A 24,296-nucleotide genomic window follows, 5' to 3' on the forward strand; every position below is an offset into this window, starting at 1 on the left:
GCGGCATCACCTGGTTTTGTTGACACGCCTTGTTGGGCACACTCACTTGCTGGCAAGATCTGGTAGCGTCCAGATGCACTTGCATTTGCCAACCTGAATGTGCTTGAAAATGATGCTCACCCCTTGGGGAGAATAAAGCTCAGACCTCTATCTCTGCCAGTCCCCAGAGTATCACAGACGGGTAAAGAGAAGAAACCATCACCATCAGAGAGAAATCCCAGGAATGATCACACCCTTTAAAAAAAATCACATAGAGCTTTATTAAATAAACCAAGTAGAAACGCTCCTATTTACATCCAGGTTGTCAGTTTGAGCTCAAGTAATATGCAAGGCACAATTCTTCCTTTCACCAGCTTTAGAAAAGTCAACCACGTGGTCCAGCCCTGAAGGACTGAAGGGGGCTTGTGCAAGATCCTTAGTCATCCTGGACTCTTCACACAGCGTCCACGTGTGGATGGGCCTGGGCATGAGTCTCTGGATCTCCCTGAGGGTGCTCAGCCTGGAGCACAGGGGGCTGTGATCTGAGAGTCTCAGAACCAGAACCAGGAGCTGGGAAGAGAGGACTTTTCCAAGGGGTCTCGTCCCCCAGCCCCTGGGGAGTCCCTGCTGGATGGGCAGGCCCTGGGCTGGTGGCCGCCCTCCTCGCTGGGCCAGGCTGGGCTCTAGGGCCTGCTGGGAAGCTGCCTGGAGCCCTGCACCTGACGAGCTGCCATGAGAGTAGCCGCCTCTCACACTGGCAGGCGGTGGCTCAGATCTGCTGAGGTTCTGGAGTGGCACAGGAACAGGAGGAGCAAATGACACTGGGTCTTTGTGCTGAGGCAGGACACAGCAGCTTTCCAAAACACACACAGAAAAGACGACTCCTGCTGCCATCCCAAGGACATTTTCCTAAGGACAGTCCTGGTGTCCTGATGGAGTGAGAGGGATCACACTTGGGATGTCCCAGCAGGGCCTAAGCCAAGTCCACCAGATGTCTCAACAGCTTATTGAAACAAAAACCACAGAGGCCTGAAGTCTATTCACAGTGGCCCATGGTCAGGCAGCAGCCCTGGGTGAGCTCCTGTGTTCTCCAGTCTCTTGCCCACCCAGGGCTTGGCTATCCTGGCTTCCAGGGTGCTGGTTCCTGAGGCTTCCCTTGCGGCAGTGGGGCAGACACAGGGACACTCACATCCCTTTGCTCCCCAAAATTCCTAAGCAGTAGCCAGACTAGGGGAAAAGGAAGTTTTCACAGGGAGAAAAACCTCACCAAAAAAACCACTAAAGCATCTGGACAATCCTTTCCCTGAGACCACTACAGTAACATCCATCACCTACAGAAAACTTCTAAAGAGTGCTTCTAATTGCTCAGAGTCTTGAGAAGGGAGTGATTTTAGCAACGCTAGGAAAATAAAAATGCAACAGCACATTGTCCAGAAATCCAAGACAACCATGCAGAAAGGAATGGGCCAAAAAGTTTTAGCTTTGTAAGACTTGAAAGCAAAAAACCACACATTTAAAACTCCTACATAAAAGAATGAGTTACTGGGCATAGCCACAACTATAGCTCTTTGTGAACAGAGGTGGCAATGAAGCTAGCTTGGGGCCGGGGCACTCGTCTGGAGAGGCTTATTCCAGTGTGAACGCAGCAGAGAGGTCCCGTCCTGGGGGCGCATGAGGCTCGGCTGAGGCCCATCCTCTGGGAACCTTCACTTGGCCTAATGGGAGGCATAGGCTGGGCTCCACAGCCCCGAGGGAGGGCTGGCTTTGCGAGCAGGAGGCAGTGCATTGTGAGACGTGGGTGATGAGGCAGCAAAATCTAGGGTGGGAAGAGAGACGACATGAACAGCAAAGCCAGGGAGAGTGGTGTGCTCCTCAGTCACAGCCAGCATCAGCAGGCACCTGCCTCGCCCAGGACACTCTCCTGGTGATGCCCCGAGGCCTCCCTGGCCAGCGGAGCCAAGTCCACAGGTGCCTGATGAGCTGGGTTCATCCACACAGAGAGGCCTGGGATGTACGCTAACACCCCAGAATGCAGAGCCTGTAGGGAAAACAAGTCTCAAGTTTCAGGAGCCTCTCTCCAGGGCGCATGTGGCAGGGAGGGCCTGTGCATCCGAATGCAACACAGCCTCGAGTGAGACCTCCACAGAAACAAAGACCCTGAGGGGAGCAGAGGTTCTGCAGTGCTCCAAGGACCTTGCAGAGATTCAGGCGCGGCTCCCCAAAACCCAGGGAGGGGCATGCTGGGAGAGGCAGCTAGAAAGGGCAGGTGCCTGCCGCCAGAGCAGCTGCAGAAGGCAGCAGAGCAGCGAGGAGGCCAAGCACCCATGCCCTCCCCTGGGCACTGTTTTGCAGGTGGAGAAGCCGCCAGGCAGACGGCAAGGGCGTGTGGGCTCTTCTTTCCCAGGAAAGTGCTTCTACCCACACAACTGGGCCTTCTTTAAAAAAAAAAAAATCAGGGATCCCCTTGAAGCCTGTCCATGAGCCCCCATGCCAGCAGACATGAGCTCAAGGACACTGTATATGGGAGAGAATCCTCAAAGGGGAATCAGGAAACATAAAGGGTCTTCGTGTACAGCTGCACAGAATGGGTACTGCGCTGTTTTAGAGAGAAACTACATTCACACAGTGAGGTGCTCCCTGGAGCTGTGCAGGCTCACCAGGGCTTCGAGGTTACCAGAGACAGCTGGACCATTGAAATAAATGAATCTGTCCTTCTTCTTCTGGGAAATTTCTCATCAGAACTACCCAGAATCCCCATCTGTGAGTCAGCCCAATGGCTGACTCCAACCCCAGCTTAGAGCCTTCTGAGGCAGCCCCAGCAAGTGGGCATCCGGTTCTAGCATGCAACCCTGCCTAGACAGAGCTCCTTGCTGCCCACACCTCTACCCAGCATGGTGCTGCCTGGGGAAAGTTCTTGCTGACCCAGGACTGGCAGTCCCATCTGCCCCAACCCTCCTGGCTCCCAGATCTGTCCTCTGGGCCTCAGGCTCCTTTGGCCCAGGCAAGGGCCTGTTGAGACCTGGGGTTCAGGAGCCTTGCCCATTCCCCCAGGGCTCTTCTCTTTCCCAGAAGCTCTGCCTGGTTGTGACTGCAGGGAAGCTACTCACAGTGAGGACTGTGCCCAGGGCTGGCTCGAGGTGTGAGGGCTACAGGCACGGCAAGATCCCGAGGCGTGTAGATGGTGTGGTAGGCTGCAAGAACACATGGTTGGTTAGAGCAGGTGGGAGCATGGGGACAGACCCAGAGATACACGCAGCCTCCTCACCTATGATCATGACCGCTGTCCCAGCCAACAGGGCAAAGAGCGTGAAGAACATGACCTGGTAGGAATCCAGGAAGTGCTGAAAAAGGCTGGCTCCATCTGCCATCAATGGGAAGATGAGTTAACGAAATCATCAGGCCCACTACAGTGTCCCCTTGTGTTCCTGCACTACTGTACGTCTGTAGGGCAATCCATAGGCCCCTCTCAGACATAAAGATGGGGTCTCAGAGGGCCAGGCCACCTGCTGGAGGCCCGGGCCTGCAGCTGCTCCTGGTACCCTGGTGCTTCCTCTCCTGGTACAGGCTGCTGAGCAGAGGAGGGGCACAGTCCCTGTGGCTGCCACAGTGAGAACAGATGGGAAAGCTGGGGAACTAAAGCCTGAATCATGGCCTCAGTGAGCAGTGATCACTTTGAGGGACATTGCATTTCTGATTCCTCTGTTTCTTACACCCCAGGTTTCTACAGATAGCCAGGACCACTCCTGTTCCTCCCCACTGTGGTCTGTCCCAGATGACATCATCCCACAACTCACAAGGAGCAGGCCCACGGCGATCCATCACAAAAGCCACTGTCACTGGGATGGTAATGGCTTGGTTGGTCACGGGGTTGGAGAAGGTCAGGGTAGTGGACAGAGGCCCCTGGCTGCCAGCCACGGGGTCTGCAACGCCGACCGTGTATGTGATGAAGCTGGGCCACCCGAGAGACCTCTCCTTTGCAAAGGCCAGAACGGTGGGGGACGCAGATCTCACCTGGAAGAGAGGTCAGAGCTGGGGGTGTACATTCTGCAGAGTGGAGGGACCACCGAGTGGAGCCTCAGGATCCCCAGGCAGGAGGGCTTCTCTGTGGGGCCCATCTCTGGAGGCACCCCCGGCTTCAGCCTGACATGCTGGGCTTTTATCTTGGGACCCAAAGGGTATGGGTGGGGACACATGGGCACTGCTGAGGGACAGCATGCTCTCTGCAGAGTCAAGAAGCCCTGTCCATATTCAGGGTGTTTTCTGAAAGAAGGACAAATCAATATGAACATCTTCAGAATAAAATTCAAGCCCATTCAATTCTAATCAAGTGCTGCGTAAAAAAATGCTAAACCAACATGAAGTATCACCAAGCACCAGCTGTCCAAGGCAGTAGCCGAGCTCTGCTCACGGCTGGTCTCTAGCAGCCTCCAGTGGGCCGGCCCTCCTCCCTCATCAGCGGTGCTGGGCATTCCCTGCTTCTACGGAGGACGGGCGGCCACGCTGGCTGCAGCAAGGCAGGAGGAGGGGCAGGCGGAAAAGCCGAGGAGCTCCTGGGTTCCCTCACCCCAGAACGCTTGCCAGCCTGCCAGGCTCCGGGCCTGAGGGAGCATTCGCCCCTCTACTTAGTCACGGGGAAAGTGAGGCCTGGAGAGAGGGGACTTGCCCAGCAGGGATTAGGGCTTTCCTCCCTACTCCGTGGCGGATGCTCCTGCACTGAACTCTTCCACGCCACGCACCACACGCTCACTGGCACCTTCTCTATGTTCTCAGTGCTGCTCCCACAAGCTTAACTTGTAGCTAGCTGGGGAAGACCAGCACAGGTGAGAACAATTAATACAATCACATGGCCGGAGAGACGGCAATAGTGCTATGGAAAAAGAAAGAGTATTTTGATTTTAAAATCCTAATTCTAAAAATAAATTTTAAAGACAGCTGAGGGGCCAGGTGTGGTGGCTCACACCTGTTATCCCAGCACTTTGGGAGGCTGAGGTGGGCAGATCACTTGAGATCAGAAGTTCGAGACCAGCCCGACCAACAGGGAGCAACCCTGTCTCTACTAACAATACAAAAATTAGCCAGGTGGGGTGGCGCGTGCCTGTAATCCCAGCTACTCAGGAGGCTGAGGCAAGAGAATTGCTTGAACCCAGGAGGCAGAGGTTGTGGTGAGCCGAGATCGTGCCATTGCACTCCAGCCTGGGTGACAAGAGTGAAACTCCATCTCAAAAGAAAAAGGGGGGCTGGCCCAGGACACCCATGCCACATTCCCTCTTCTTCCAGGTCCCTCCTGACGCCCCCAACTCTGGCCTGGCCTGATGTGGATGCCACTTACCTCCAAGTTCTCCAGAACCTCCGGGGCACCAAAGACTCTGACCTCGGAGCTGGTGTAGTGGTTGCTCAAAAGGATTTCAGCCTGGTCAGCAAAGAGACCTGGGCTGAAGGGCACCTCGGCCCCCACCTGCTCTGTGGAGAAGTGGCTGCTGGAAAGGGAGGCCGTGACCACCAGAGCTGTCTTCTTCATGCTCAGGTGCTTCCGCTGCTTGTCCGTCAGCCTGTGCATTGTGACCAAGCAGAAGTACTGGCCTGCGGAGACAAGGGTATATTGCCTTGTACCCTCTCCCACCTGTGCACTGATATCATTCCTTCTCCCTGCTTCTCTAACCAGGGGACTCCTATGCATCCTCCAGAGCCCGGGTAAGAAGTCACCTCCTCCAAGAGTCCTCCTGGGAATCCCCCTTAAAGGCCTTGGCCAAGCCAGGGTATCCTCTGTGACAAGTAGTCCTCCTAATCCCCCTCTGCTGTCAATCCCTAGGCTGGGCTCCTGACAACCTCTGCCCTCTGGACAGAGGGCCACAGTGAGCTGGGTGTGTGGAAGCCCCAAGATGCCCGGAAGACAGACTGTCTCCAAGTCCCTTTCACTTTCAAATCCTTGCAAAGTTACCCAGAGCAGCGTCAAACTGGGGCTCCACGGTGAACACATCTTGAGGTGGGAGATCGAAGACAATTGGCTTGAACTGGGACTGGCAGCTGATAAGGGCTTCTGGGTGCAAGGCCTGGATGACTTCCCTCTGGGTTGGTGTGCACTCGCCTAGAGAGGGGAGAGACAAGAGGGTATGGGCCAGGCCTGAACAAGGGCAGCAGAGCAGGCCCACACAGGCTGGCTGGGCTGCAAATGCCCTCTGCCCCTGCATGCCTTCCAGCAGGACCCCAGGGCAGCTCAAAGCTTTGAGATGCAGCCAAGGACACATCATATAAAAGAGAGCACCATTTCACATCACAGGGAGCTTCAAGTCAGAATTTCAGCATTTGCTCCAGACATTGCCTCCAGGGGCCCGGCAGACGGGCTGGGCCCACTCATGCCTGTCTCCTGTCCCTGTCAGCAAGGGAAATGGCAGTTTACTTCTGGACAATCGGAGGGCAACTAGTTCTCCACTAACACCTGAGCAGCATTTCAGCAACGACACAGTGCTGTCCACTTGCACTGAGGAAGGAGTAGAGCCTGCCCTGGTGGAACAAAGCTGCCTCCTTAATCAGGACGAGAAGGGTGATGCTTCATTCTGCCAGTGAAGTGCCTTAAGGTAACAGCCCTCATGACTTACTTATTTCTCGCAGCTGCTGTTCAGGGCTGTCATGGGCAGGGGATGGGGTTTGATGTTCTATGTGTGACCTGGGAGAGGTCATTACAAAAATTAAAATCAGTGACCGGTCCTGCTAAGTCATTAGTTTCTGGGATTCATGGTGGGAAATTGTGGCTTTCTTTGCTTGGGTGCCCTTGGGCTGAGTCACATTTTCAGTGCAGAACAGGCACCTTCCGGGAACTGGGCTCTGTTATGAAGATTCCTTTCACTGGCTCAGCTTGTGGAGGACTCCAACTTCAGAAACGCTGGGAGGAGTGGACAAGCGGGGCTAAATGCCCTCTCTGGAGTTGGTGTGAGTGTGAATGGGAAAAGCAGACAAACTCCATCTGGGGGACACAAGAAGCCACCTCCCTATTCCAGGAAACTCTGAAGACCGCCCAAGTCCCTCATTAAGTACCTCTCAGGTTAGAGCTTCTGTCTCCCACGGCAACAATCACTTTGGAGGCTGTAGCCTCCTGGAAGCTGGTCTGGATGGGGTGGACGTGACGGGCCATGATCCTCTGAGGGATGCTGACAGTGACCTAGAGAGGGAGCCAAGGAAGCTTCATGAAGCGCCGCCTGTATTCCAGTCCATGCTGGGGGTTTCCACCCTGCAGTCTGAGACACACTGTCACCCATTTCACAGGTGGCAACACTGAGGTTCCAAGCCTAAATGCCTTGCTGGAATGTGGCAGAGAGAGGGGGTTCAAGCCCAGGCTGGTCAGACATCACAGCCCCATTCTCCCATTGAACAAGCTACTTCTACCAGCCAATTGGATGCTGAGCGGTGGGCCTGAATTCATTAATGGGTCTAGGTGGGCTGAGGATGTTGGCTATTGGGACAGCCGTGACCACTTCTCTGTCGTACAGCACTGCCCTCCATCCAGAATCCAGTCTGCCCAGATTTCCCTAGCTGTTCCCCCTGGGCCCATCTTGTACCTGGCCACACCAAAAGAGCCCCATGCTGCAGACCTCCCTGCACTCCCTCTGCTAGGATGCCCTCCTACCTTCACTGCAGAGCCCAGCCCCATCTACCCTTCAGGCCCAAGGCCACTTCCTGCAGCTGAAGGTTCCCCTCCCTCGCTCAGCAGGCACCAGTGCTCCCTGCTTCCAGGGGGTCTGGTTTCTACCAGTATGTGAACTGCAGAGCAGGGATGGGATTGAAGCCCCTGCAGCTCCCAGGGCTGTGGCCCATGCAGAGCAGTAGATGACCAGGCTCACCACCACTCACTCCCAGGGACTGACAGAGCCTGCGTCCCACTCCTTAGTCCGGAACCCCCAACCCTGGCTCTCCTCTCCCCTTCCTCCCTGTCTACCCTCAGAGAGTGCCTCAGGCCTCCTGGCCTGTCTCCTGCCTGCAACTCCCGGAGTGCTCCCACCCACTTCCAGGGCTTCAGAGGCCAACTCTGGGCTGAGGCCCCCACCCTGTCCAGTCTTCCTCACAGAGCTCCTGCTGCACCCGGCCAGCTGCGCCCCCTGCCTCACCTGGGAGAGCTATGACATCTCTAGCTCCCGGCCCAGGCTCCTCACCTCCCTGCAGGCCTACCCACCTCTGTGTGCCCCTTTCAGCAAAGGACCAGTAGCAGCCTGGTTACCCCAAGCTCTTCCTCCCCTCCAGCACCACTTGTGGATGCTCATCAAACTCCAATGTACCCCCCTCCCTCCCATCTCTCCCAAACCTGCCTTTAGATTCCATTCCAGCCAACAGTCCCAGCTGAGGGCCTGGCCTCAGCCTCTGGCCCGTTACCCTGCAGCCACTGCTTTCTCAAGCTCTGCCAGGCACCAGGTAACCTCTGCAAACACAGCCTTGGTCTCTATTACTGTTTAAAAAATTCCACTGAGTGTGGCATAAGCTTCCACCTCTTCACCCTGGAACAGCAGCAGCAGCAGCTAATATCTGCCGAGCACTGGATGTGAGCTGACCACCACCCTAGGGGCTTCCTGTATGCTAACTCGTTGAATTCTCACAACGCTATAATCCCCATTACACAGGCAAGAAAACCAGGGCATAGCGAGGCTCAGTGACTGCTCACAGTCACAGCCTCACAGTGACCAAGCTGGGATTTGACCTAGACCGTCTGGCTCTAGAAGCCCCACCCTCTACCTACACCAAACTGCCTGGAATCCAGGGCATTTTCTGATCTGATCACCAAGCCAGACCATGCATCCCTCACACCTTCTGTTCCAGCCCCGCCCAGGCTCTGCCCTTGAACCCTGCACACCTTTGCCCATCCCACCCCATACCCTGATCAGAGGCTCCTTCCAAGGGGGCACAGCTGTATTGTCACAGGATGCCTCTGTCTCCAAGTGGCTTGCCCAAACCGCAGAGCCGCAGCACTAAATATGCAAACTATTAAGTTAAACTGCTGGGTTCTATAAAGCACATGCTGCCTCTAAAAATGAGATGCATTTGGATCTCAGCCAGACTTGGCCCACTGATTCATTCCCAACTGGAGATGAATGGAAGAGAGAGCAGGTTTTGTTGCCTCCAGACTCGAAAGGTGACTTGTATGGGGAGCCTTAACCTTGCAGATGACAGGGAAGCACCAGCACCCGGGAAGTGCCCACTCCAGGGTTGCCAGACCCAAAGCCCATAGGAGCTGGAGTCCACCCCACGGGGCTGCCTCTCCTCATCATACCCTCTTGAACATAGTGAGACTGAGGTCTGGAAAGAAAAGGAAGCTTGTCCCAATCTCAGAGTCAGCGAGTGGCCAGTCCCAGACTCATTATTCCCAGACCCCAACCCCTCAGACAGCTTTTCCCTAAAAGGAAAAGTCTTCACAATCTTCCGAGAAGGTCAGGCCAGCCTCACAGGCCACTGAGCCACGTGTACCTCCAAATACCTGGAGCCTACCTCCTTGTAGGTCCTCAGGTGCCCAGCGACCTCGTAGTAAACTGTCACAGATCCCACAGCCCGGGCCATGGCCACACCCGTCTTGGGGTCGACGTGGAGAATGCTGTTGGCCGAGGAGCTCCAGGTTCCCGAGAGGCCTAGAGAGGAACTGTGGGTGTCAGCCCCCTTTCCATGGCTGGACACTCTAGCCAAAGCCCGGCTCACCTGGATGACGGCTACCCCCATGGCAGCTCACTCAGCAGCCTCAGGAGACAGCCACGCTGCCTGCCCCAGTGCTGGTCATGCTCCTGGCTCTGGCCACCTGGAGCCATCAGCTCTCTTACCTTGCTGCACCCACCTTCTACAGGGCTGTGGCCCCCAGCACCTGCTCTCCCTGACCCGCACCTCCCTGCCTGGAATCTCCTGACCATCCTGGCATGAAGCTTTACCTGACCCCTGCCAGGGAATGGTCTGCGTGCTGCTGCCAGGCCCTGCCCTCTGTAGCTCCTCCACCAAAGCACAGCCCCTCCCCGTCCCCCGCCACCTTATCAATTCCTTTTTGGCAAACAGACAGCAGGTGTGAGGCTCAGAGCTTTCACCACACAGCACTTCTGCGTTAAAAGCCAATCACACTATACAGTAAATACAATTAAATGATTCAATCACATTCTATTTATAGCAAATTATATGTTTTTCCTTAAAGGTAGTATTTCATCTCCTTTTAAAATAAATTTAGTAAGGTTAAAAAAAAAAGTGGAGCCAATTTGAAAATAAAAACTAAACAGTACACATGTTCCACAGATGTATACAAGTTGCCTGGGCATGGCTGAAATTTGGAAGCCATTGATTTAACCCAGGGTCCTTCTTTGCTTACGTCTCCCAGCCTGTGCTGTCCACCATGGCAGCCACTTCCCACAGAATTCACTAAAATGGTGAATTCAGTTTCCCAGTGGCAGTGGAGATCTGTGTATCTCCTGGCTAGAGGAGCTGCATGAGATAATGCAGAGGCAGGATGCCCCACAGGAGCAGGGGATCCCCTGAGCGGCGCTGTTCCAGAAAAGGGCTGGCAAATGCTTTCTGTGAAGGGTGACATAAGCATTTGGGCTATGCAGCCCATACAATCCCTGCTCTGACCACACAATCTGGCAGTGGGAGGCACTAACCATACATAAATGCATGGCGCAGCTGTGTGCCAACAAAAATTTACTTGCAGAAAACGGGTACAGGGTGGATCTGGTCTCCGGGCAGCAGTTTGGAAGCACTGTTTCTGAGTATCCTGCAGGTCTGCTCACAGGCACCCGTGAGTGACGCCGGGCCCCCACCCAGGAAGCCCTCACCCAGCTTTCCAAGTGTCTGTGACTCCAAACACTCCCTTGATCAGGATCTGTCTTACCTTCCAGGCTGGTGAGAACAGTGGCCAGACAGAGCACATCCCCCACCACCAGGGACCCGGACAGCTCTGGGAAGATGGCCTGTAGGACAGGCAGGGGCACGAAGTCCGAGAGGCCCGGGTGCTCTACGTCCCACACACGGAGCAGTGTCAGGCCCACACTGACTGTGCGGACAACACAGGTGTTGTTGGTGGGGCCCTTCCCAAGCTGCACAAAGTCGTCTCTAGGCAAAGGAGAGAAAGGAGGGCTCTCAGTCTCAGGAAAGAAGCCTCCAACTTCCAGAGGGAAAAATGCAGGCCAGGTCCTCTGCTGAGCAAAGCATTCAACTGACTGAAGTCCCAGATGGGGCCCCAACTCAAGGTTACCAGGCAGCGGCCCCAGATGAGGGACCACTGCAGGCAGGCAGCACAGGCTTGACCTCCTGACCTGTCACCCCAGAAAGCACACACAGCCTGCAGCCAGGCAGTGATGGCAGCATCATCCCTGTATTCCAGAAGGGAGCTGAGGCCCCAAGGGGAAAGAGATCCAGAGTGCTTCCTCATGCTCTTCCCACCAGAACACTTGACATGCCAGGAAGGAAAAGGCTGCCTTTACTATGCAACCTGACTGCAGAACGCGGTCTCTGATCCTTTCCTCCTCTGCAAAATGGGATCATCACATGCCCATGACAGAGGCCTGGTGTATTACATGAGGTCAGCGAAGGGGAGGCAGCTGCCACAGGGCAGGTGCTCAGTCAGTGTTGGCAATGGCAGTTTTGGTGCAGAAGTGTGGACTGGGTGGGGTGAAAGTTTGGGTTAGGGATCGTGGCTGCATCCTTGCCTCCATCACACCTCCGACCCTGAGCGCTGACTGGGTCTCTATCAGGTGGTCCTGCCACAAGAAGGCCAGAGTAACCTGCAGTGCAGCCAAGATGCTGGGAGAACTGGGCTCCATGTCCTCTAGAACACGCCGCAGACTGGCAGGCGGCAATTCTGTGCATACACACAGAGCGCCACAGTTTGCCAGAGGCCCTCATGACCACTCCCTCAGCTGAAGGAAAGCCCTAGGCTTTCCTAGGCCACACTGCCCAATGGGATAAGTGTGGGAACAGATTTTGGATGGTGATCTTCTCACAGGCCCCAAAAAGGGCAGAGCTGGGGCTAGAACCAGGCCCGACTCTAAATCCCTGACACCTGTCTTTGAATGCATTCAGCAAGAGGGAAACATATCTGTGGCAGCATCTGTGGGCAGCCGAGGCTGAAGGGCCAATTTCTCGGGCCTCAGGGAGCACTCCCTGAAGCTGCCCCAAGCCCTGCTCCCTCCTTTGGCGACTGATGCCTGTCTGTCTTCCTCTGAGCTGTTCTGTATCCCCCGAGGGCAGTGGTGCTTCCTCGTGGCCCTGCATGGTGCAGCATGCCCACATCTCTTGAAAACCAAAATAATAAACATCTTTCTTTAATAGCAGTCCAGCCTTTCTGTGTTGCCCACAGTGTCTCTACCAGGTACCAGATACGACTTCACAGGAAAAATGACCCTCATTCACATCCTACCTGTTAGTGGCAAAGTTGAGGACTGAATTGTGAGCATGGAAGACATCTCCAGAGTTGTCATGGAAGTGGACGGTGAAGGTCACGGTCATTCCTAAAGGCACGGCCACCAGGGCCTCCTTGTTCTGGGTGTGCAGGACAGGGCTCATGGAAACCCTCAGGTAGGAAACAGGAGACACCTGGAGGACAACGCACAGGTATGATGAGGATTCAGTGCCAGGGACCGGCCTCCAGGAAAACCCGCCTCCTAAGGAGGGGACACCTGCCCCGAGCGGGATGCTCCTCAGGAACAATATGGGGCTGGACTTAGGGGTCCCAAGAAGAGTAAAGGCCACCCTCTCTAGAACGTCCCAACGTGGTGACAAGGTTCTTACCTCCCAACACAGCAGACTGGCATCACTATGAGAAAGCCCACCCAGGAGTGTCCCAGTCCATGATTTTGAAAAATGAGATCGTTATTCACATTGCAAAAGGGCCCCCTGGGCTGCAAATATCCAGTTTCTTCAGAGAATCTGGCTCTTGGGGGATTTAAATAAACGACATCCTACTGGATTGCCAGGGCAGCACTAAGCAGGCCACAGCATGCCTGCAGGCCACCAGGGGAAGGAGGGAAATGGGGATTTCTGGAGCCCAAGAACCTAAGCTCCATAAACAGCAGCCTGTTTCTCTGATTCCAGGTGAAAATCTATCCTGGCCCAAAATCTAGTGCTCCAAAGGTCTGAATTTCTTTGACAAACTTAAGCAGTGCAGTGTCTGGTATACAGCTAGTGGTCAATACATATTTGTTGAAATAGGATGAGCAGTCAGTCACTTTCACTCACCAAAAACTAGAGCGGGGGGGTCTGCTGCCAGGAACCCACTTTGAAACAAAAAGATGTGCATTAATGGAAGAAGCCTGTGACCCAGGAAGAGTCTAAAGATTTGAGTGAGTGTATGTCTTCTGTCATCCAAGTGTTGATGATGAGACATGGAAAGAAAATTCCATTCAGCAAAACCCCAGGACCTGACCCAGGGAGGCCGACAGAGAAAGTCCCATCCCTAAAGAACACAGAATGGCAGGGGGCAGTGCTATGATGTGGCAGAAGGACACTGCCCAAACTAGACAGATCCCAGCTCTCAATCCCCATGCAAACTTGAGCAAGTCACTCCCACTCTGAGCCTCAGTTTCCTTGTCTGGAAAATTGGCCACTTGATTCTCAAAATCGCAGTGGATGTCATGTACTGGTTGTCAGGACTTGCATGGCAGGAAGTGAGCACATCATTCAATGCTTTAAGAACAGACCATGTGCTGGGAGCGGTGGCTCAAGCCTGTAATCCCAGCACTTTGGGAGGCTGAGGTGGGTGGATCATGAGGTCAAGAGATCGAGACCATCCTGGTCAACATGGTGAAACCCCATCTCTACTAAAAATACTAAAAATTAGCTGGGCATGGTGGCGTGTGCCTGTAATCCCAGCTACTCAGGAGGCTGAGGCAGGAGAGTTGCCTGAACCTAGGAAGCGGAGGTTGCGGTGAGCCGAGATCGCGCCATTGCACTCCAGCCTGGGTAACAAGGGTGAAACTCCGTCTCAAACAAACAAAACAAAACAAAACAAAAAGAACAGACCATGTTCTAGGCACTGGGCTGGCCCGGAGCAGGAGTTCCACCACGGGTGGTGATAACGTCAGTGCCCAGGCATGGTGGGTGGAGCGCCAGCACTCTATTCAGGAAGATGTGTAGCCAGTCCCAGCTCTGTAACCTTAGGCCAATCGTGGACCTTCACTGGGCCTCATCTATTAAATGAAGTACTTGGAATCAATGCTCTCCCAAGGATTTTCAGCTCTGATGACCAGATGCTTTAGCTTTTTAATCTACCTAGGACCTCTGCCCCTGAGTTATTCTTTTTTTTTTTCTCCCCCGCCCCAGAGGTTCACTCTCGTTGCTCAGGCTGGAGTGCAATAGTGAAATCTAAGCTCACTGCAATCTCCCTCCACCTCCTGGGTTCAAGCGATTCTCCTGCCTTAGCCTCCTGAAGTAGCTGGGATTACAGGCACCTGCTGCCACACCTACCTAATTTTTTTGTATTTTCAGTTGAGACAGGGTTTCACCATGCTGGCCAGGTTGGTCTTGAACTCCTGACCTCAGGTGATCCACCCACCTCTACTTCCCAAATTGTATTACAGGTGTGAGCCACTACACTCTGCCACCCCCCAGTTATTCTTAAATTCCTGTCTACAGTTTCTCAGCTGGAAGGTGAATACACAGTATTCACTTTTACACCTCAGAGGCATATTACCTCAGTGCTATTGCTTTTACTACTATAAAAAGGAGGATAATGCAACCCTACCTTTACAGCGACAATGACAGTTTGGTTGGCCCCAAAGGGCTCTTGTGCAATCACTTCGATGGTGGATGTCCCGATCATAGACCCGGACGCTAGAAAGCCCTTCTCATCAACATGCACGACTGGAACCTTTTCGGGTCCATCCAGGACGCGGTAGCTCAGCGAGGCTGCACCATCCCTTTGGAAAACAAAACAGAACTGTTTTTGTGGATGGCAGCAGTAGGAGTGGGTCTTAGTGAGGGCCCAGATACAATGCCAGAGATCTAGGAGTCTGCAGCTCCCCCTGCTCCCGGGACGGAAAAAAGGCCCAATCTTGGCCCCACAGCCCTCAGGACCACGTGCTGTCAGTTGTCTGCTGCTTCATCAGTCACCCACAGAAAACGAATTCAGAAATCCAATGGTTCTGGGCAAAGTGTGGCTTCTCACTCTGCCCAGAGCAGCACCTGCCGTGGGTCGGCCAGCAGGGAGGGAGAGACTGTAAGGGCAGTTTCTTTCATCAGCTCTATGGGATAGATACTGTAAAAGATCATTTCTGCAGCAAGCTGTTCTCAATTTACTGAAGCAAGGCAGCCTGGCATAGTGGAGAGGATGGGGCTTTCAGCCTGATAGAATCCAGAGCCAGTCCTGACATGTCCTGCCAGCAGCTGTGTGCACATTATGTCCTCTCTTCTCTCAGCCTTGACTTCCTCCATGGTGAAAGGTGCACAATGATCATGCCCTCTCCTATTTCTAAGGACTGTCAACAGGATAAAAACAGGCTACCTACTAAGAAAACAGTGAGCAAACTACTGACACTATGCACTCGGTAGGAAGTGCATTACACCATATCTTATACTCCTTTACATATTCATTAATATCATAAAGAAACCCAGGAAGGAAAGGCCTCCAGCTCCCAGGGCTAGTCCCCATCATCTCTCTCTTCCCCAGCCCTACAGATGACTAGGAGCAAATGTTATTGCCTTTGCCTCAACATTCTTCCTCCGCCAACCCCTTCCTCTTAACCTGGGGAACTCTTATTCATCCTTCAAGTCCTCCAGCCCGAGCTTCTCCATCTGGGACATGCCTCCCCTAAATCCGCATGGAGAGCACCCTTCTTTGGGCTCTGGCTTGAATATTACACCTTGCTTTCTAATAGCCTTCTCCTGCTACCCTCCCCCGGAGCACCCTATGTTACCCATATCTGTGTTCCTGGAGCCCGGCATGGAGTCTGGCACTTTGTTACTTTTGGCTGAATCAAAACATGAATGTGTTTCATGCAACACCTAAGTGTCCTGTGGCCCATGGAGTCTCCCACTTGGCAACTGCTATTCAAATGCAAGCCACTGTTAAGAAAGGCATCCCTGGGGCTAGGCACAGTGGTTCACGCCTGTAATCCCAGCACTTGGGAGGCTGAGCAGAGTGGATCGTGAGCTCCGGAGTTTGAGACCAGCCTGGCCAACATAGTGAAACCCCATCTCTACTAAAAAAATACAAAAATTAGCCAGGCATGGTGGCAAGTGCCTGTAGTCCCAGCTACTCAGGAGGCTGATGCAGGAGAATTGCTTGAACCCAGGAGGCAGAGGTTGCGGTGAGCCGAGATCATGCCACTGCACTCCAGCCTGGGTAACAAGAGCAAGACTCTGTGTTTTAAAAAAAGGCATCCCCTTGGAATCAAAGGTAGAAATTATGTTTGCAGACAGTCTTTAAACAGCCCTTCCCAAGTGTTACTAAGTGGCCCCGTCGTCTGGGGATCTCCTTGGAGTGCAGCTTCTCCCTGGGCAGGTCTGGGGTGGAGCCTGAGAGCTCTATCTCCTCCTCCCAGTGATGCTGATGATTCTGGCTCATGGGCTACACCCTGAGTGGCAAGTCTTGAAAACACAGGGGCATCTGAAACACAACACTTCTAAGCTGGTGCTTTTTTCCCTTTTAAAAATTGAATTTTAGTAGCTAGCATGAAAATGTTTCTAGGCTACAGGGAGGAAAAGGAGTCTCATGGTGAGAAGTGATTTTAAGAAGCAGAGGAGCTCCACAGAGAAGAGAGGGAACAGGCAGAGGCCTCACCCATTCAAAGCACAGCACGAGAAAACCTCCCTGAAAACACCCATGGCTCCTGACAGTGTTGACACATAGGCTGTCAGATGCAAGCACAGCCTCATAGCTTTGCCGGAAACAAGAGCTGAGTCACATACCTGTTTGTCTGCAGCTTCATATATGAGTTGGGCGACATTAATATTTGTTCTGCTTCTATTTCAGGGTTGAGCAGCTGCAGCTTCTCAAACACCTGCAAGAGAGGGCAAATTTCACTTCCAATGGGGCACTGGAGTCACATCCAGGCCAAGTGTCTGCTTCTATCCTAGCAGCAAGAGCCGAGGAGGGGAGCAGAGATGAGAAAAGCAGCTTTCTTGCCTGTCAGGACACTGGTGACATGATGGGAAGGGCTGAACTTTAAGAGGCCAAAGGTGTAGCCGGGTGCAGCAGCTCAGCCTAGGCAACACAGCAAACCCCCAGTCTCTACAAAATAATTTAAAAAGTCAGCCAGGAATGGTAGTGTGCAACTATAGTCCTAGCTACTTGGGAGGCTAAGGCTTGCACTCCAGCCTGAGTGACAGGGCGAGACCCTATCTCATTAAAAAAAAAAAAAGAGGCCAAATGCAGGCAGGCTCATGTTCATGCAGCCTAATGGAAGCTCCTTCAAGGAGCCTGGAAACACAGGCCTCTCCCTCTGTGCCCAGTGAGAGAGAACTTTACCTGCCAGGACACAAGCTCAGAGGGGTAGCACGCACAACTCCAGTGCTGGGGTCTTGCTCAGGATAACTCTGCCAGGACTGAGCCTGGGCAAGGAGCAACCTAACTGCTCCTTCCTCTCACAGAGACATCTTGTTCCTCACTGCCACCGACTCAGAACACCTTCTGTTCCACCTCTCAGGCCCCTCTGGCTACGTTCTTGAAGGATCCACACAGACACATGCAGGGGCCTGGCGAGGAGCTCAGTCTAGCAGATAATCAGCCTCATGATGTTGGCGCAGATCTGATCCTGGGAAGCCCAGGTGCTCTGGGGTCCTCGTGGCTCCGCAAGCCCGTGGCCGCAACACCTACCTGGGAATTCCAGACCTCTTCTCTGCAAGACTTCAGATGTGTCCGCCACCTGTGTAAGTCCCCTCTCTAAGGCCCCTTGGGGCTGTTGCCGCCGCCGCCTCCCAGCCTGACCCAGGGGCAGTCACTCACTAGCAAGTGAAGCTGTACCCTGAGCTCCCCACTGGCTACTGAGCAGATCAGCTGGATGTGCCTTGGGCCTAAGCCCTGGGCCTGTGGCCGGTATCATTAGATCTGATGAGTGAGTCTCCAAATGAAATTGCCCTGATTCCGTTCCTCCCAGCTCCTCTGCGCTCTGTCCACATAAGCCTGCATTTCCTTGTGTGTAACATGGTCCACAACTAATACCCTCTCCATGCCTGTCTTGAGACTTGTGGGGTCCATATGAGGTGCTGGGAGGGACAGCACTTGCCAAATGGTGAGAAACAACAGGGAGTAGTGGGGCCTGTGGCAAACTGGAGAGCGCATCTCTAATAGAGTCGAGGTTGCTTCTCATCATCTGCTGATTTTGCTGTGGCAGACACCGTATCTTTAGGACACACTGCATCTTAGATTTTTACGTAGAATCTTCCTATCTTTACATGACAGCAAGTAAAAGCTGTCTCAAAGGCCTGAATGAGCCAAATAAAACACATGTGTAGGCTGGATCCAGATTCCCTAGTTTCTGATTTACTCAAACTCCACCTGCTGTCAGATAGGAAAACAGAGGCACAGAGCTGTCAAGTGACCCAACTGAGATCACAGAATTTAGAAGCTGCAAAGCCCTGACTTTAATTCCATGATAGGCTCCAGAACTTACTTCCTTTTAACAAAGAAAAACATGTATTTGGTGAGTGTAGCAATGTTGTGTGTATCTGTGTGTATGTCTGTATATATGTGTATGTATGCATATGTGTCTCCATGTATGTGTATGTGTGTGTGTGTGCATGTATAATGTCTGTGTGCAGGCAGGGGTGAGGGGTTGGCAAATAGGTGGGTTTTTGGTTTTTGTGGGTGTTTCTTTCTTGAAAAATTTGCTTCTTTTCCCCAATCAGGCACGTGCTTGAGTTAGACATAGTTTATTTCTTCTTGAGGCAGAGACAGTTTCTTATCTCAGGACATGTGGGGGATATTTTTTGTTTTTCTTTACAGCTTAGGAGGACCCAGGGGGTTACGGGATCCAAAGGAGCAGAATGAAGCCCTTGAAGACAAAAATGCTCTTCAGAGCCAACTTGCCAAGTCCCCACCTTGCAGAGGGGCCCAGAGGGGCAGGAACTCACCCAGGGCCCATCCTGTAAGTAGCAGGGACAGGCTGGACACAGACCCAAGGCTGTACCCCAGGCAGAAGAGCCACTGGACTCAGTCCTGACCCCAGGACTCTGAACAAGGCCCCTCCCTCTCTGAGTCTGTTTTCCAAATGCAGACAGGCTGGTTTCCCCAGGCCTCTTGAGACCACCCCTCACTCACCCTGTGACCTTGACCCTCCCTGCCTCAGGGGCATCATCAGCAGGTGGCAGCCCCTGCCACACCCTGCCCCACAGGCTTCACCTGAGGGCCAGAGGTGGCAATACTGAAAAGCGCTCAAGGGCACCCCAGCCTCTGTTGGGTGCTCTATGCATGTTAAATAAACACAGATAATTAAATTAACGGCTACTCAGACACAGTGAGCCCCAAGCTCAGAATTATTTGCTCTTTTTGCCACACATCAAGTGAGTTCCCACCTCCAGGCCTTTGCCAGCCTCTCCCATCCTGAAACATTACTCCTCTGTGAAGCCTTCACTTGGCCCCAGCTCTGGGCTCCCACAGCAGCAGTCACACCCGGACCCTCACCCCACTATGATGGGCCACTGTCACCCCCACAGACTGAGAGCTTCTCAGGCCTCCCTCCCCCAGCTCCTGCCCACTTCCTCTCCCGCTGCCCTGTTGCCTGTCCACCTGCCTCCTACCTGGATTTGGATCTCATCCGAGAGTTCTCTGGCCAGGCCATACAGCTGCCCTGAGGTGGGGTCCACAGCCTTGACCACTACTCTCAGCCCAGTCCGGCCTTTTACCCGGCCAAGCACGTTCATGGCAAAGTTGTACTGTGATGGGAGTCGGATCGACGCCTGGGAAGACATCAAACATGTTTTCAGGGGTGAGGCCTGGGTCCCTGTGTCTTCAAAAAGGTAGGCAGAGCTGGACAGCAGCCCCAGACCCCCCAGCCCTCCGGTCCTGGTAGCTGTAGGCCTGTTCTCAAGGGCCCTGCCTTCCTGCTTGGGTTGGGTTTGCTGACCCCAGAGCTGTGCAGACCTGGCTTCCCCAGCATGGGCACATGGGCCCTGTCCTGCCTGCATCGTATGATGTGCACAGATGTGTCTGAAAGACACTAGGCCCACCCACATAAACCAGGGGTCTTCATGACAGGATGTCCCTTAGCCTTCAGTGCATGTAGGTCACCTAGAGCTACGCTGGGTTTTGCAGCATGTCCCCGAAGACTGCTCTGTTTTGGGATATCTGTTAATAAGTCTCATTGCCTGTGTTCCATGGGAGCAATCTGGGGGAGCCCGCAGCCACCAGGGACAGGACCCTGTTCCCACTGGGTAGGTTGGGGAGGCATTCATCCTATACTAAATGAGCTTCGGGTACCCTCTCTCCATGCCTCCACCCCCACTGTCCCTGGATCACACAGGAAGTAACCTTTCAAGCCACCCTCTGCTTGGGTCCTGTGTGCCCAAGGCCCACCTGGGTTTGAGTCTGGAGTGGCAGGGGCAGGTGCCCAGTCCCATTTCCCCACTGGCTTGCTTGGCAACCCTGGGCAAGTCCATTCCTGTTTCTGGCCTCAGGTAACACAAAAAGGGACTTAGTAGGTTCTCCCCAGCACCTTCCAGCCTGACATCTCAGGAGGAGCCAGGGTCCCTCGCTGGGCTAAGGGAAGGGGAGTTTGGCCTCTGGGATAAACCAGGAGACACCGAGGGCTGCAAGGCATCATCTCAGAAAACGGTCAGAAGCTGCAGACTCTCATCTCCCAGGACTTCTGTGACTTCCCCACACGGCTGCTTCTGTTAGGAGAGCTACCTACTCACCCCGTCTGCGTGGTTGGCGCTTGGGACAAGGAAGTCCCGATGAGCCTTGGGAGAGGGCAGAAAGTGGGAGGGCCTCTGTGGGTGTGAGGGTGGGGACTTCCTTTGAGACAATGTGGTGGGAACCCTCTCTGTCCCTCAGGGTGCTGGCCTGGGATAGGGTGGGAGGTGGGCTCTGGGCAGGTGGTTACCTACCTCATGGTGCCGCCCTCGGAGGTCCAGGACATCCCTCTTGGTGACAGACCAGTGGAAGGTCAGGCCTGGCACGGCATTGCCAAAGGAGAAAGGGTTCTGGTGGTTGGTGATGCCGGTGACATAGACAGGCATCTAGGAGGAGAAGTCAGGCCTGGTGACTAGTGGGTCACAGCACTGGGAATGTCCCCAGAAGCTCTGCTGCCTCCTTCAAGCAGTAGAGATGTACCCAATTCTTCCCCAACCAGAGAAGGGCACGGCACAGGTTCGGGGGTTTGGATGAAATACCAAATGAGCAAACCAGAGGTGGGACTGTTTTCCCCACGCGGCCCCCCCCTGCAGCAGGCTGCGCCTCCGCATGGTGGAGACTCATTTCTGGAAGGAGTCCCTGGAGCTCTAGGAGGCTGGGGGTTCCCCAGCAGCACAGCTCATGCTGCCCCACACTGCTGGTTCCTCCGGGACCCTCTCTCCTAATCAAGCCAGGGTCCTTGCTCACAAGGCACACGTGGGTGGAGTGCCTGGCTCCTTCAGTCTCTATTTGCTGAGTTGGTCTGAGGGCACAGGTGGAACCAAGACAGCAAAAGGCCACAGCAGGCACTGTGCCAGGCTGCCCAGTCCACTCCCAGTGCCACTACTTCCTAGCTGTGTGGCCCTGGACATGGGTCTTAAGCTCTCTGTGTGTTCAACTGCTCATCTGTGACATGACAAGGGGATGGTTCTGACACCAGCCTCCCAGGGCTGCTATGAACACCAAACCAATTAATGTCCAAGACAGCATGGAGTGGAGTGGAGTGTCATAGTCACTGTGCTCTTGATAGGAGCCTGGTGCTATTGGAGATGTGGGAAGGTGACAGGCTAGCAGGAAGCAGGCCTTCATCAGTGACTGCCAGAGAGCAACAAAGGGTGTCTCCACGGACGGGGACAGGTGGGAAACAGGCACAGCACCCCTAGATACCCAGGCCAAGCAGATGGAGAGATGGAGAGGTGCTCTATTCCAGCAGTGGCTCTTTGGGAACCAGGATTCAGAGCCCAGGAGGTCCTCTCACCTGAGTGCCCGTCCTCATCCGCGTGATGGGGGCGCGGATCCTCACCGCCCGTAGCAGCAGCACCTCCACCTGCACGAGGTCCTGGAGAAAGAGCATGGTGCTCAGGTGCAGGGCACGGGGATGCTGTCCTAGCCCCAGATGTTTCAGGAAGGGACCCCTCTAGGGAACGAGGTTGTGGCTCAAGAGTCCGTGGTGAAGAGGCCCCTCGGGATGCCTAGCACCATGTTCCTCTGCCTAGGGAGGCCTGGCTTTGTGGCCGCCTCACCCCACATGGGCCAGCCAGTCCCAGCCCGATCCTCTGAGACTGCCACCCTGTCTGATCCAGCTGTTTCAGGTGAGCACTGCAGACCTGGGGCCAGGGACTGGTGCCTGCTCTTCTTTAGGCCCAGTGGCCCTCAAGTGACAGCTCTCCAGACCCTCCCAACCCCAAATCCAGCCTGCCTGTCTCTGACTGAGCAGGGTACAGGGCCAAATGCAGAAGCCCTGTAGAGTCTGATCAGACCTTACAACCTCCTTCAATCTCAACTCCACATTCCTATTAATCTGGCCAAAGACTAACTGGCTTCTTCCTAGTGCTGCTGAGTCACGCTGAACTGAGGCTATTAAAACCCTCTCAGGCCCTTTAACATGTGCTCATGCTGAGCCCACCTTGTGAGCCTCATGACTTGAGCTAATGCCTGGTACATAGTAGGTGCTTGATAAGCACTCATTCCCTCCTTTCACTCATCCTTCTGTTCCATCTCCTCCTGTTAGTCCTGGCCTACCCGGTGGCCTTGGGGTGCTTGTTGTGTGACCTGGATTGGACAGATGACTGGAAGCATCTGACCAGAGTCACATTCCAGACATGGACAAGGGGGCCACAGATGACGCCCCAGCCTGCCTGGGCTAAAGAAGATGCCTTTCAGATAGGGCTGGTGGTACAGCCCCTCTACCTGCCAAAGACCACCAGGGCCTTTCCTTAGTACCTCCCCAACCTGCCAGATGGGGGACCTAGAGGGGAGGGTGCCCACCCAGCAAAGTTAGGCCACAAAGACAAGGAATATGCAGGGTCCCTCTGGTTGAATTTCTAGCCAGCTGCTCTTTACCTACACCCTCAGGAGGAGAAAAATCAGCCAGTTCCTGAGGCTGCAATCCTTTTTAGAGGAAAAAAAAAAAAAAACAGAGGGCCTCCTGTGGTCCTGAATGTGATGTTCCAGGAAGCCCATCTGAACCCTGCTCCAGCCCCAGGATAGGTTTTAACATCCCTAAGCTTTCTCTTTGCCTTCAGAATTGACACACTGGGAAAAGGAGTAAATCAATGAATTCAATGATGGATCAAAGTCAGTCTCCGAGAACAAGGACTTCCCTGCATCCCCTCTAGGGCGGTGTACTTGCCAGCTCCTAGGGTGCTGTGTTTACAGGCTCTGAACTCAGGAGTGCACAGACTGCATCCAGGGGACCTAGTTCTCATGAGGAATGGGATAACTGACTCTGAAGTAGGTTTCTGTCCACAGTTGCATTACACATCACAGAAGACTCTTCTTACAGACCAAGTTTCTGGTGCAGCTGTAAGCAGAACCCGAAAGCAGCCTTCCCTGAGATGTTTCTGCAAGTCACTGCTGGCGAAGGAGGTCAAGGAAAATGCAAGGGCCCTGATTTTAGCCGTAATCCTCAAGAGGAGTCAAAGAGATGAAGGCAAAGTGCTCAGAGCAGCGTCTGCCCTCACCACGATTGCCATCATCCTCCACTGGAAGGGCCCTTTGGGACGGGGCAGTGCGGGGAAGGTTGCTGAATACCCTGTCCCTTAAGGAGCAGTGGGAAGGACTAGGAGACTCAGCCTGGAGAACAGCAACCTCTGGGGGTCTGGGTGCTCCCATATCAGCAGAGCTGTCCTGCATCAGGGTCCTTGACAGGGACTGCACACCAAGGGGGCAGAAGCAGCACCCTTACAGAGGGGTGGTCCTCAGAGGTAGAATCCAAACACAGTAAAGAGGCTTCTGTCCCAGGCACAGCTGTCTGGAGAAGCAGTGGGCCCATCACCAGAGCTGGCTGTCCTAGGAGGTTTGGATAGTGCCAGTCTCCAATAGCACTTCCGTTACCTGAGAGATGATGACCACCTTGCCGGTCTCTGCATCCACTGCCTGCACGAGCCCTGATACAGTGCCATTCCCGACGGCGAGGCCTCGTACCAGCCCGGCAGCGCTCACCAGCGCAACACTCTCGTTGCTGATGGAGAAAAGGATGTTGGACTGAGGCTGGGGGCCTCCCTCGGAAGTGACCTGAGCGGGGAGGGAACAGGGACGC

The 24,296-nt window shown here is 54.1% G+C and overlaps 1 protein-coding gene across 1 annotated transcript in view; it reads right to left on the minus strand.

Moving 5' to 3' along the window:
- Window positions 1-235: 235 nt before the first annotated feature.
- The window catches only part of NUP210 (nucleoporin 210), a 102,679-nt gene continuing 78,618 nt past the window's right edge, over window positions 236-24,296 (minus strand). The window contains exons 25-40 of the mRNA XM_039477280.2: window positions 24,092-24,271; window positions 22,014-22,094; window positions 20,971-21,102; window positions 19,663-19,821; window positions 16,834-16,925; window positions 14,669-14,843; window positions 12,347-12,522; window positions 10,820-11,040; window positions 9,448-9,584; window positions 7,012-7,135; window positions 5,918-6,064; window positions 5,309-5,559; window positions 3,774-3,990; window positions 3,245-3,340; window positions 3,087-3,170; window positions 236-1,795 (exon numbers count right to left, since the gene is read on the minus strand). Coding sequence (XP_039333214.1) covers window positions 1,695-1,795; window positions 3,087-3,170; window positions 3,245-3,340; window positions 3,774-3,990; window positions 5,309-5,559; window positions 5,918-6,064; window positions 7,012-7,135; window positions 9,448-9,584; window positions 10,820-11,040; window positions 12,347-12,522; window positions 14,669-14,843; window positions 16,834-16,925; window positions 19,663-19,821; window positions 20,971-21,102; window positions 22,014-22,094; window positions 24,092-24,271 — 2,373 coding nt within the window. The 3' untranslated portion in view covers window positions 236-1,694. The remainder of the gene's footprint in view (window positions 1,796-3,086; window positions 3,171-3,244; window positions 3,341-3,773; window positions 3,991-5,308; window positions 5,560-5,917; window positions 6,065-7,011; window positions 7,136-9,447; window positions 9,585-10,819; window positions 11,041-12,346; window positions 12,523-14,668; window positions 14,844-16,833; window positions 16,926-19,662; window positions 19,822-20,970; window positions 21,103-22,013; window positions 22,095-24,091; window positions 24,272-24,296) is intronic.

The sequence above is a fragment of the Saimiri boliviensis genome, chromosome 8 (assembly GCF_048565385.1).
Source record: "Saimiri boliviensis isolate mSaiBol1 chromosome 8, mSaiBol1.pri, whole genome shotgun sequence".
Lineage (NCBI taxonomy): Eukaryota > Metazoa > Chordata > Mammalia > Primates > Cebidae > Saimiri > Saimiri boliviensis.